At 41.3% G+C, this 14,227-nt stretch overlaps 1 protein-coding gene and 1 long non-coding RNA gene across 4 annotated transcripts in view; one reads left to right on the forward strand and one right to left on the reverse strand.

The window, feature by feature from the left end:
• The window catches only part of Rps6ka2 (ribosomal protein S6 kinase A2), a 347,571-nt gene that overhangs the window by 307,602 nt on the left and 25,742 nt on the right, over positions 1–14,227 (forward strand). For all 3 annotated transcript variants that reach the window (XM_033763325.1, XM_033763326.1, XM_010610556.3), the window contains 2 exons: positions 2,591–2,693; positions 13,153–13,283. In XM_033763325.1, the coding sequence (XP_033619216.1) occupies positions 2,591–2,693; positions 13,153–13,283 (234 nt within the window). The remainder of the gene's footprint in view (positions 1–2,590; positions 2,694–13,152; positions 13,284–14,227) is intronic.
• LOC104852773 lies at positions 6,841–9,681 on the reverse strand. The gene is made up of 3 exons (XR_777584.3): positions 9,618–9,681; positions 8,185–8,423; positions 6,841–7,206 (listed from the first exon to the last, which is right to left on the reverse strand). It is a non-coding gene; the product is annotated as an uncharacterized LOC104852773 (long non-coding RNA).

The following is a 14,227-nucleotide window of genomic DNA, read 5'->3' on the forward strand; positions in this document are numbered from 1 at the left end:
AGTGCTGGTCTCCACCTGCGAGGTGGCGAGGGGCGCGGGGTGATAACCAACCTCTCCACACATTGCCAGATGGCCAACGTGGACGCCCTCGGGGAGGGAAGGAGCGCGGATCTGAGGGATTGTTTTCTCAGGCAGTGAAGCTGCACCTCCTTCCCCACACAGGGTCCCTGAAGGCATGAGAAGAAACTGAAGTGGCCCCGTGTGAGCCCCGTGTTAGCTCTGGCTTCCCAGAGGCAAACACTTCTCCCTGGAAAGGGATGCAGGGGTGGCAGCCCTTTGTGTCTTCTGTTTTGTTTTTAGTAGAAATCTTCATTGTGAATAAATCCCTCTGACAAAAGTAGGAAGCCTGCTTTGTAATGGAGCCCTCCCTTCTCCCTATCTCTGTTTTCCTCCTTTCCTTCCTTTCTCTCTCACCTCCTTTTCCCTTCTTTCACTCCCTATCTCCTCCTTCCTTCCTTCCTTCCTTCTTTCCTTTCTCTCTTTCTCCTTTCTCTCTCTCTCTCCCTTCTTTCTCCCCCCTTTCCTTTCTTCCTTTTCCATCTCTTTCTCCACCCCTGCCAAGAAAACGTGTCTTATACTCCAATAGGACAGACTTCACTTGCTGCCCCAGGCGAAGCATGACAGGAGAGCTCTGTACGCAAAGCAGCAGCAGGGTTCCAGAGCTTTTGTGTGCATTCGGAAGATTTGCTTCTGCCCTGTGCCTGCATCACTGCAGTGTGGGACCTAAATTACAAGCCCTTGCTAAATGGCAAAGGGCCTAGGAGACAGTGTCCTGAAGCCCTCCCATTGTAGCCACAGCCCTGACCTTTGTTCCTGCCCGGGCCTAAGAATGTGAATCACTCTTGTATTGTTTGAAGTCCAGATCTGAATCTACCTGTAAATTAGAGACTCCAGACATAGAGCCCAAGCTAATTGACAAACTGTTTGCTCATCCGGAGTGTCTTAGTGACCTTTGAGACATCCTATAGGTGGTACCTGTTACTCATCAATGTGTGACTGCTGACCACCAGCTCAAGTCAGCAGACCTTTGTCCCCTGTCTGTGAGCCCAAAATGTTAACCCCCTCCTTTTACTCCCTATAAGAGGAACTCGGCCCCTGAGCTAGGCGCCTCTCTGAGCCACCTGGCTCCGGGAGTGCCGTCTGGCCAGACTAATAAAGGTCTCTTTACCATCTAGCCTGGTGTGTTCCTTCCTGGGTTTCTCGTTCTCCGTCGAGCTCCCGGAGCCTCGCTGGGTGTTGGGCCCAGCATTGTGGAGGCCTTTTTGGCTGTTCACGCTCCGTGGAGTGGAAGTGAGATTTTAGGTCTTACAGCAGGATGTGGCCTCTTTTTCTCTCTGGAAAGGGCCTATGGAAGGACTCAGTTCCTGACAAAGATGTTCACCCAGGCCAGGAAATAGCCTGGAACACAGGCTGAGTTCCACACAGTTCTCCTCTGTGGATGCCCAGTCCCCGGCCCTCTGGACTGGTGTTTCTGCTGCCCGCCTGGTCTCTTGCTTAGCAGGTGTGCCCAGGGCAAGAATCAGGGGTCAGCATCCTGCCTCTGAGCTCCCTTCCCCTTAAGCCCCCATTCTCTACACCCAGGCCTTTTGCCTAGTACTTGGGGCTTTCAGAAGAGTCAGGAGCCCTGGCTACCCCTCCCTGTCTGCCTTCCAGTCATTCTTGGTCTTGGATAAGTTACTTTTTGAATTTGAATCTCAGTTTTGTTGTCTGATAAGGTGATGAAATCTGCTTTCCCTTGTTACTAAGACATTCATGGCCATTTTCATCTAGAGTCACTGCCTTTGCCACCCAGACCTGCCTGGCCAGTGGATCCCTGGCCACAGAGCTGAGCTCCAGATCCCTTAGTCAGAGGGTCTTGGAATTGGTATTTTTAGCCAATAACCTGACCCCCTAGCAAGATAAGGACAATAGGGTACTAAAGATGAGGTGCACAAGACCTTCTCAGGTCTTCCATTTCCAGAGCACTTTGAGCTGACCTTCACCCACAGCAGTTCTGGAAGTCCTCTTGCGTGAGTATCTTTATGAGGTGTAATAAAAAATACAGTGAATGCTGCTGTCAAGTACCATGTAACAAAGGTGGGCTTCTAAAAGCATTACAGTATGTCTTCATCCACCTTATTAATCAGATCTAGCACCATGCCACTTATGTGGCTCTTCCCCAAAATCAAAATAACCATAAAAGTAAACATTTTGGATCAATTAGGACATCAAGGTAGCCGGGACAGCACAACTAAGACATTCATGAAAGAGGACTTCTAGAACTGCTTCAGAAAGTGGCAAGAATGATGGGATTAATGTGTTTGAAGCCAGGGGGACTGTTTTGAGGGGAACTAGTACTAACGTATCTTTTACTGTAAGAAATATTTTTAAGCACTCACTATATTTTTATCACACCTGATATATCATGTATGACATATATAGTAGAACACATTGACATAGTCTGCCTTTTGTGTGTACATCCACACAAGTTTGGCTTGTGGAGAGCTGCTTCTAGGTGAAGGTGGATGTGCCTATAACACCCCCAGGTGTGTGTCTCATGCTGCCCATACCCATCTCAGCTTCCCCTGAGCCTGTCTTACTTCCCCTGCAGAAGCTGTACCGGAAGGAAATCAAGCCACCCTTCAAGCCCGCCGTGGGCAGGCCTGAGGACACCTTCCACTTCGATCCTGAATTCACCACACGGACACCCACAGGTGTGTGACAGTGGCAGATCTTTCTTTTTTTTTTTATTAAAGATTGCAAATATACATAATAACAGAAATGAAGATACTAAATAAAAATTTCAAGTATACATATATATGACAGCAAAAAAAGGATATGAAATAAATTAATGTAACATTATTATCGAAATACATTATTAGTTTGATATGATCTTCAAACATTATGTTCTTTCTCATTTTCTTATATTTTTGAAATAATGTAATTACAAAAAAAAACGAAGTTACATATTATAGTTGAGAAACTGTTCTCAAAATTGTATGATTTATAAACTCCTTGGTTTTATTAATTGATAAATATCATATGCTTGTTGATTATACCACTTACATTTTCTAACAAAACTTCCCACAGAAAAAAAATATATTTGAAATCCAAAAACAACCAAAAAAATTCACATTTTTAAGATCAGATTTTTCTGTTTCTATTTTATTATATCCCATACTTATTTTATTATACTTTTATAAGCATGATAGAATTTAACACCAATACATATGTAATATTGTTCCCAAACGAATGACTATGAATTAAGTCAAGCATATAATTTCAAGAAATCATAAGGTTGCCAGAGAAACTATCAATATGCCAAATGTGCACAATCCTAACACATTCATGACCATGTTTCTCATTTAATAGTGCACACATATGTGTAAAAACATACCCCCCACACATATACACAATACATATTTTCTACAATACAATATATACTTTGGTATAATAAAACAGTGCAGTGATGTGTGGAATGTTGGTAATTCATATAATTTGAGAAAAGAACAATATCATCTTTGAGGGAGTTGGAGAATCTGTAATATGTACCAGATACTAATTGATATTAATGATTTATTTAAGTATAGTTATAATAAAATTTACTTAAAAATTAGTATTCATCATCAGTAGAAAGTAGGTACAAAGATATATTGATAGCATAACAACATTTGTCTTAACAAATTTCCAACCAAACAAGCTATAGTGACAGAAAAGCAAGTTGGTAGAAAGCAGAGATGAAAGAGGAAAATGACAGATGGACCTTAATACTTTTCATACTACTCATATCTACAGATTTCATAAATTCTCAAATAAAAAAGTGAAGAAAATGAGAACCAAAATAACTCATCAAGTTGGTAGACCAACATATAAAGACAAGGATTAATATGTTGATAAATTTTAAAAATATGAATACTTTTCATACTACTTAATACTTTTCATACTACTCATATATACAGATTTCATAAATTCTCAAATAAAAAAGTGAAGAAAATGAGAACCAAAATAACTCATCAAGTTGGTAGACCAACATATAAAGACAAGGATTAATATGTTGATAAATTTTAAAAATATGAATACTTTTCATACTACTCATATATACAGATTTCATAAATTCTCAAATAAAAAAGTGAAGAAAATGAGAACCAAAATAACTCATCAAGTTGGTAGACCAACATATAAAGACAAGGATTAATATGTTGATAAATTTTAAAAATATGAAATGTAAAGCCTGAGATTTAGCTCAGTAGTGCTGCACCTGCCTAGCCAGAACAATGTGCCGAGTTTAATCCCCTGCATCAGAGAAAGAAAAAGAAAAAAGAAAATAAGAAGTAAAGAGGGAGAAAAGCATATGTACTTTCTGACATACTCAATAAATTAAAAATAATTTGTTATATCTTCCTCTTCAATTGTTCCCTTCACAAGGATGTAGTGAACTTATTTGTCTCTTTCAATCAGTTTAGGTTTGAAACTTACTTTGTCTGTGAATAAGATTGCTACCCCTGCTTTTTTTTCTGGGCTCCTGTTACATGAAGAAGTTTTCTGTCCTTTCACTTTCATTCTATGGGCTTCTTTTTGCACTACACATGTCTTGTATACAACATATTATTGTATTTTGATTCTTAATCCATTCTGCTGGTCTATTTCTCTTGATTGGTGAATTGAGGCCATTGATATTGATGTTTATAACTGATATGTACTAACTTATTATTGTCTTTTTTTTTTTGCCTTCTCCTTTTAATTTCTTGGCTTGCCTATTTGATTTGCTCTGTTGGGCCTCATTGTGTTGATACCTTCAATGTCTTTTTCTAGGATATTGTTTAGAATTTGTTGTAGTGCTGGTTTGGTATTCATAAAGTTTCTCAGGTGTTCTTTATCATGGAAATATCTTATTTCCCCAACCATTTTGAAAGAAAGTTTTGCAGGATACATCAGTCTAGGTTGGAGGTTGTTTTCTTTTAGTACTTGAAATGTCTCATTCAAGGCTCTCCTTAACCTAAGGGTTTGTATTGCAAAATCTGTTGTGATTCTGATGGGCTTTCCCTTGCATGTAATTTGTTTCTCGTCTCTTACTGATTGTAGTATTTTGTTCTTCTGTTGGGTTTCTGGGATCTTGATTATTATATGTCTAGGTGTAGATTTTTTGGATCACAGCTAATTGGAGTCCTATATGCCTCACTTATCTGTATGTCAAATTCTTCCCCTCTACTTGGGAAGTTTTCTATAATTAATTCTGTGAACAGCTTTTTTAAGTCATTTGCATTTTCTCCTACTACTTCTTGAATTCCTATCAGTCTTATGTTATTCTTCTTTGTATCATCTAAGAGTTGTTGTATCAATTTCTCATGATCCCCTACTGTTTTTAAGAGACCTCTCTTTTCATGGTCACTGACTGCAATTTTATCTTCTATATCTAAGATTTTATCTTCGGACTCTTTTATTCTTTTGTGAACACTCTCAATGGAGTTTTTAATCTCCTGGATATCTGTTCGAATCTGTCCTATGGATTCCATTTCTTTCTTGTATTGAGCATTTATTGTTTCCAATTCTTTCTTATGCTGGGCATTCATGGCTTCTAGCATGGTCCTGAGCTCATCTGTTTTCCTCTCAGTTTCTGTTCTAGAGTCATGAATCATAACTTTCATTTTGCTCATCATCTCTATGATTATCTGGGAAATTATTTCTGTTTTATATTTCTCTAGAGACTGATTGATCAGTTTTGTTACTTCCTATGCTTTGAGTTCAGAGTGTCCTGATGATTCACTGTCAGACTTTTCATCCTCATTTGCCCCACTGTTTGCCACTGGTGAACTGGAAGTCTGTCCCTGTATCTTGCTTAAGCGTTTTCTCATTTTTACTATTGTTGTTGGGTTATCCTTAGTTTAACCTTTAGATTATTACTCAAATCTTCCTATTTAGTTGGGCTTCAGCCCATGGGTCTCTAATGACTCATAGACATTCTCATTTTCATCATACTGAAGAAAACAGCTCATTGAATCAATCACAATCCTTTATCCTAATTGATACAATCACCACCACAATATAATGAATCACAATTTGCATATTGACCACTTATGATAGTCATCAATCTAGCACCTTCAAACCATGTGAATTAAATTAAAATCAAAAGCAATCCAAAATATGCTTACAGTGAATAAACTTTTCAATAAGGATATTTACCATTTAGAATGGGGGCTTGAGACAGAGTTAAGACAAGAGGAGTAGATAAGTAAAAGAATTAGAGAAGGTTTCATATAAAGCCAAAAGATGTAGAATGGCCAGACAATTGTCAGGAAACTGTTAAATTCAAAAAGAACAAACAAAATAGAAGTATAATAACCCTTGAGTGAGGTAGAATGACATAAGAAAAGAACATAAAGAAAAGAGAAAAAATAATAAAAGAAGAAATCTGAGTTAGGACAAGAGCAGAAACAGAAAGGGAGATAGTGGATACTATAGTGGAGTAAGAGACTGAGTTGGACAAAGAAAACAGAAAAAGAAAAAAAAATAATTTGCAGAGTGGAGTGAAAAAAAAAAGAAATAAATAAAAACGAGTTTGAAGGGCCTCTTTCAGACTATATCACTGCTGTCATAATATACAACATGTGCTACCATTTGCAGAGCCGAGTCCCCTGATCTCAGCTAGCTGGTAGCAAAACCCCATGACGCAGGCTGAGCTCGGGCTGCAAGGCCCAGACTGAGTTCCCCGACCTCCTGAAGGGTTGAACTTCACTCAGTTCTACTATAAATTTCCCCCACCCCTTCTTTAAAGATATTCAAAGTTAAAAGCGCCGGAAAATACTCTTTATGACCACCTCTGCCTCTACAGAGTAGGCCCAAAGACTGGCACAATCAGGAGGTCTAAAAGCACGAGGGGGAAGTCTGTGGGGGGGTTGCGGGTGCTGGTGCGGCTACCTTTCTAGCGTTGAAGATGGCGGCAGCGGCGCCAGCAAGGGAGGGCCCGGCCAAGCAGCCCTCTGGTGCTGAAGATAGCGGAACGCCTAGGGGAAAGGCGCAGCCAAAAAGACCCTCTGGCACTGAAGATGGCGGAATGCACCTCGGGCAGGAGAGGGCGCAGAACGCAGCCAGCAGGGGCGGGTGCGGCTGAGAAGGCCCTCTGGCGCTGAGGATGGCAGGGAAAGCAGCCGGCAGGGGAGGGCGCGGCCCAGAAGTTCCTATGGCGCACAGAGTGGCGGATATTTCCAGGGGAGCTCTCCAATCTGACTCCTGAGAACAGAGCAGAGGTACCCATGTTTGAGGGTGCTCCTAAGAGAAGACTGACTGCCAATTCGGTTTGGCTTTCTAGTTTTCTCTGCCCCAAGATAAAAGGTTAAGTGGCAGAATTAGTTCTGTGGTATTGCCTAGGTAATGTCCACCTGGGAACTTGTCAAGGTGTTCTGTAGCCCACCTCCCATTCTGAGTCACCAGGTAGCGAGCACCCCTCTCAGGAGACATGTGAGCAAGAACTCCAAAGGGAAGTTGAGGCAAAGCAGCAGTCTCACTTAACCCGGATTTCTGTGGGAAGAGGGAGGCTGTCACTTAAGTCTGTGCATTTGTGAACCACATTTATTATTCATGCAAATCCAAAAAGCTGTTTGAAAAGCTGTATCTCTACTAGATCACAGCATAGCAAGCAGACACATAAATTTAGTTTTGTGATATGTCTAAAATTACTCTCAGGGTCTGTCAAGTTCAATCAGAACTGGTCAGCTCCCTTTAAAATCATCCCTTGTAATATTAATGAATTAGTGTTCACTTTTCTTCCTATGGTAATTGACTTAGTATGCTAGGGCTGCCACAGCAAAATACCACAGGATTGGGGTTTACACAATGGACATTTGCTGTCTCACAGTTCTAAAGTTCAAGATCAAGGTTCCAGGCCAGGCGTTGTGGCACACTCCTGTAATCTCAGCAGTCAGGAGGCTGAAGCAGGAGGAATGTCATGAGTTCCAGGCCAGCCTGGGCTACATAGTGAGTTTAAGGTCAGCCTAAACTGTATAGTGAGACCCTGCCTCAAAAAAAAAAAAAAAAAAAAAAAAATCAAGGTTCCAACAGGGTAGGTTCATTGGCTTGAAGACAGCCACCTCCCTGTCCTCACATAGCCTTTCCTCTAAGTGTGGAGAGAGCATGTAGGCTCTATTATCTCCTTCCTTTCTCATGAGAAGATCAGTCACATCCAACCATGACCCACCCTCATGACTTAACTCTAATTATTCTTGGAAAGGCCTGTCTCAGAATACAGCCACACTGCGGTTAGGGTTTCAGCATGTGAATCTGGGGGTGCAGGTCCAGCCCAACAATGATGAGGTGGTGATTATGTTCATAATATCTCACAGCCTCTGTGCATATTCAGGGGGTGGTGCATACTGAGGGACTGCTGGAGAGTCTGCCAGGATTCACCATGATTTTCTTGCTGCTTTTGCATCTAAAATTGCTCAGCATTTCTAAAAGATAATCATGAAACAAGTAGGTCAATGATGAGTATAAAGTAAGTAAAGTTAGAACAGAGAACCCCCTCATCCCTTCTAGGTCTGAGCACAGAAAACCCTTTATCTCCCCTGTGTCTGGGCTGCCATACCCTGAGGCATGCAGGTGAGTGTGAGCCAGTGAAAATGGACAGGGCCAAGAACCTGTGGCAGGATGTGCCTGGGACCTGGGTCCACTCCCTAAGCAGCAAGGCAGGAAGAACAGGAGTTCCTGACTCAGTGTACCTGAACCAGGAGCCATGACAGGTTACTTACTCTGTCTTCTGGGTCTGATGCAGTCCCCAGAGAGAACCAAAACCATCATCAGTGAGGAAGCTTGTGTGACAATTGACCTTAAAGTTTTGGGTCATCACTGGTACATGTTAATGAGGAGCAAAGGAGGAGGAATCTTCCAGATATTGGGCTCAGTCCTTCTCATGGACAGAGCTAATCTAGTTTTCAGAAGACAATTTCTTTTTAGCTTCCAAAATTGGAAAGATAGGTCAGGGTTTGGGGATTCCACAGATCATTGGAAAATGTCACTTTATTTATTTTCCTGTGGCTGACCTGAAGGCAAAAGAAGAGAGCACATAGCTCCAAGTAGGAGCAGGATGTCTGTGAGTCTTTGCACACCCCTGCAGCCTGGAGAGTCCTCTGTGGGGTGGTCAGTTCTGCTTCCCAACTTGCCATCATGTACAGCTGTATGCTTAAAATAGTTAAAGCAAGACCACACTATGTCACTGGGTAAGCAGATACTATTGCAGTCAGCTCTAAATTATTCATACATTGTGCTTTTTGTTTTATTCATGGAGAATTTAGACTCTAACCTGGCTGGCCAGTGTGACCATAACCTTCATAATCCTTATATGGACATAGAAAATTCAATTTTATTTTAATATTGGCCTAAAAAACATATTTGGACACAGTGTATTCCAACACCATCCAAAATTAGCTTCTAATTCTTTACTATCTCAGATTCTCAATCAATTTTACTTCAAGTTAATTTATCACATTATGTATTTTGCTATTGAGGTAGGCAGTACCTGCTGTGCTAAAGATGCATAAAAGTCGCTCTGATTTATAAAAGAGTGAGATCCTCTAAGCAGGTAGGTGAGTGCATGGTTGGGTTAATGGGCAGCTGTAACAGTGAAGTTTACAGAGTGGATAACCTACCAGTCCCTTACTTTAGGCTCTGGATACACACACGGCATTTCTTGTAATTGACTTTCACTCTTAATTAAACTGAGGTCATCTGATTTATGTTTCCTGATCACACATCATCCATTCACTGGGGCATGAGATGGTGTGAGATGCCAATCTAGGATTTGAAAACCATGAGACACATACCATAGATCAGAAAATATTCATAGAGTCATCAAAGGTAATTAGGAAATTAGTTTTACATTTCTTCTTATCTAACCTGTATTTTTGGTCTTCTGTAAGTATTGTGCTAAACATCAACATTCCTTACATGATTATAAAGCATTCCAAATTTTATTTATACCACTCACATTCAATTGCTGTCCATCCACACCAATAAAATGTCAGCTTTTTAAACCTGTAGTAAAGACCCCTTGACTGCTCTCACATCTTTACTGTCTATCCTGCTCTGTGCAGGAAGAGGTACAAGTGTATGGCCATATTGGGCAGTTCTGGGTACTTCCTGTCTCTTTTTTGGTCAACAGCCATTGCTTATTTGATCTACAGAGTTTCCAGTAACATGGCTTGTATTCTACAGGTGCACACCTTCACTTCAGCGTGTGTAAAACAGATCCCAATCTGTGCTCAGCCTTTACCACTACACAGCTCAGGCAAATTCCTAGAACAGGCTCAAGTTCTCAGGTCTACAGCCCTAAGGGAGAACATTAAATCACGTCTGGGTTTTAAAAATGGCTTAAACTCTGATGTATCCATTTGTTGAGTTGCTCTTTTCCATTGAAGACTTATAGTGCTATGCAAGGTAGCTTGGGGGTTAAAAGAGAACGCAGGCCTCAAAGCCAGAATTCCATGCAGGGAAAAGAAAGACAAGCTCAGAGCACTCCAAGAAGAACAGAGGCCAGGTCATCTGAAGGGTCCTGTGTCACTAAGAAGCTGCAGCTTTCAGAAAGTACCATGTTTTCTCCTCTATTTCATGGAGCATAACTTCAGGTCCAAAAACATACTCAGCTGCACCTTGTCTCCTAATTAGGCTTCCCTCAAATAGGATGTTGGGAGTTTACTTCCAATCAACCCTGGTCATCTCAGTTAAATGGTCATGTGGGCCTGTCTGCCTGGGCTGCCTGTGAAGGCCCTTTGTAAGGTCACAAGTCCTGAGCTGAGACCTGGGTCTGACTAGCCCATGTCCTCAAGCATCCTCCCAGCATATGGTCTCAGTCCTAGATTTCAAAGCAGATGCCCTCATAACCCCGCCTCACAATCAAATAAAGAAAAATAAAAGCCATGTTCTTTCTGGTCTCTCCCAGCCAACACATATGCCCCCATTAGGGACAAACATGAACGTTCTAGGACAGAAACAGTCAAGGATAGAGAATAGAAAGGCAAAGCCTTTTCAGACCCAGGTCAGGTAAATGATTCTAGAATATATATATGAAATATAGAATACAGATTTGCAATTTTTAAAAACATTTTATGTAACATGTATTTTTAGAATTTTTATATTTGTAAGAAAATTAAGATATAGGCTATATTTTGAATGTTATTTATTTACATATTACATATTATAGAATTTGCCATATATTATATTAATGTATTCAATATAGTATACATTAAGACATATATTCAAATATTTTTTCTTACAATGTACATGTTCTCCATATTGTTGATCAGGTTATATTTTCTTTTTTCATTTGGCAAACTGTTGAGAGCATGTGTCTGTGTTAGTAGTTTACACCATTGCATCTCATTTGATTATCACAGTCTTCCTAGAATTAAACACAAGCATTACCAAGCCCCTCAGTATGCATGGATCATTATTGATCATAACCATGATTTCCTAATAGGGGGTAAACTTTAGGTTTTCCCCTATAGAAACAGGGAAGGACATGCAGCCAGAACCTCTGCAGTGCGTTCTGGCCTCCTGTGAGCCACTATAGCACAAGGCAAATTAAAGAACAAGGACAGGAAACTAGACTTAGAGTGAAGAAGCTAGATATTGGGGCCCGATCAGTGCTGCTCTATGTAGTAAAGACAAAGGCCCCCAAGTGTATCCCGTATTTATTGAATATAATAATGGAAAGGAATAGGGAGCTGGCTATGCTTTGAAGGCATCTAGTGAAATACTGCCAGATACCTGGCATGACAGCACCAGGCATAGCTGTTAGGGAATAAGCACTGCTTATCTTACTTGGATAGAACAAACCAGTACTGGGACCAGGTGCAATTAGCAAGCAATTCATTGGATCGATGAGAAGTTATAATTTAGGGGAAAGAATTTTAATTGGTGTCATGCTGACCTCAGCTACACATAGCTCATCAGAGCTCTGCCTAGGTTTCTGTGGCAGGCACTGGGGGAGGGGTTGTACTCACCCAGTCCACCATATGACATACCCATTTGAGTCATGTAGAGTTTTGGTCTGACTCCTGATATAAAACTATAGCTGAATTATGGAAAGCAAGAAGCAGGTACCACTCGTAGCCCATTAGAACTGGGTAGGGATATCTGCTACAGTCCCCTTTTTATCTGTAACAGATTCTGCTAAAGCAGGCATTTTCTACATTAATTTTAAGTACTTTTGAAAGTAATCCTGCAGGACAGATCCCCAGATACAGCACTGATCTTCAGAGGACTTGTACACTTCAGATGTGGCCGTCATGGCCCACCCACCTAATGAGGTTATGCTGATGCTGTTCCCTCCTTTGGCTCTAAGTCTACCTACCCCCTGTCAAACTTGGGCATGGCTGATTACTTTTATTTTGGATAATTCCTCATGCAGAATTGCAATCTCATTTAAATATGCGTACATCCACTCATCTGAGAGAATGAGTATCTTTGCCTGCCTTTGATAGCCATCACTACTTCTTTAGGGTTTTTTGCTCTTTTTCATTGATCTCTGCTAGTGCTTTGCCAAATAGAGAATTTAGCTTCTTGTCTGTTATAACAATGTAAATACTCCCTCCTGGGGTCATTTATCCTCTTGTTTTACTCAGCCATGAATAGGAAGTGGGATTGGTCTCACGATAGTCACACTTTTGAACAAATCTTACAGAGTTTAAAAAAATAATTCATGAAGTGGTTCCTTTCACACTTCTGGCATACTGTGGGCTCAAACGACTTTACTCCAGTGTCCTAGGAAAGTTGTGTGGGGAAGGTAGGATGGGAGGATGCCAGGTCTTCACTGTCTGCACCCCTGCACAAGGTGCCTGCTGGACCCAGAAATCAGGTGCACAACATGTGATGTTCTTATTCCCTGACAATCCCTCCTGGATCATTGGCCACTCTTTCTCTCAGTCAGGAGCAGGTATTCATGTTGGATTGTGATGAAGAATATTAGTAAATTCAGAAGACAGGAAAATAAAAGATGTGATTGATGATTATCCTAAAAGGTTTTGTTCTAAGCATTTGGCCATTTAAAAATCAAACCGTTGGCACTAGTGAAAACAAAGTCATTTCATAGGTTGAGGCACATTCACATAATCACATGTACACCATCATTTCTCCTGAGCTCACTCCACTTTCCTGAAGCCTGAGCTCTGCCACTGTTCTCCACAGACTCTCCTGGTGTTCCCCCAAGTGCCAATGCACATCACTTGTTCAGAGGATTCAGTTTTGTGGCAACCAGCCTGGTCCAGGAACCCTCACAGCAAGACCTGAACAAGGCTCCTGTTCACCCGATTGTGCAGGTAACTGTGTTTGCCCCAGTTGGTAAGACGTTGGGGGTATTCCGCTGCTGACCAGCAATGATGATTCTGTGGATTTGGCCCCCCTGGTGTGCTAGGTGTCAAGGTTGGGTGGAAGTGTTTTCCTCAGGGTGCTGGGTGCTAAGATGGGTGGATGTTAGACATCTAATCCTCCCTGGCACTTCCCTTGTTATTGAGAGATGCCGTGGTTTTTGTCATGCTGATATGAGTCATTACTTTTGCCCCTGCTGTATGTCCATCTTCTAGAAGGAAGGAAAGACCATGAGATGAATGTCGCTATGGGTATCTGTGCCAGAGACTCCTTGGGTATCTTGAGCCAAAGTATCATCACTGTGAGAGTCAAGCCAGTACCCTAAGATTTTGATTTGTGGGTATCAAATCTTTGGGAGGCCAAAGGTGACATTTTATAGAATTTTCTACCATATACCTGTCTATATACAGAGAGTTCTAGAAGGAATTAGGATTAAACTCATCTTACAAGGCAGATTGGATGGCATTGCCTGTCCCCAAGATCTCCCTCCCATGGCCTTGTGGCATGTGTGACGTGAAGGCCTACTGTGCCTATTCCCTGGGTTAAGAGTGGGTAATTGAGGACCTCATGAGTGGGTCAGGGACAGACTGTGACTCAGACATCGTGGAGTTATATTCCAGTTAGATGTTTTCATCCAGATACTCTTCTCTCTGGACATTGGCTTCTGAGCCACATCCCATATATCTGCCAAGTGTTTCTGCTTTTTTGCTTCTAGACTCCCATTTTCTTACAATATTGGGAGAAATAAGGCTGGTCAGTGAATACAGAAAAATCTCTTGTCTAAATATTAAGTGTCATAGCACAATGAACCAGACAAGGGCCAAGCATTTGGCTCAGTGGTTCCACCGCCTGCCTCGCAAGTGCAAGGGCCCAAAAAAAAAAAAAAAAAAAAAAA

Source organism: Fukomys damarensis, unplaced genomic scaffold (assembly GCF_012274545.1).
Source record: "Fukomys damarensis isolate Sample0158 unplaced genomic scaffold, DMR_v1.0_HiC HiC_scaffold_14, whole genome shotgun sequence".
Lineage (NCBI taxonomy): Eukaryota > Metazoa > Chordata > Mammalia > Rodentia > Bathyergidae > Fukomys > Fukomys damarensis.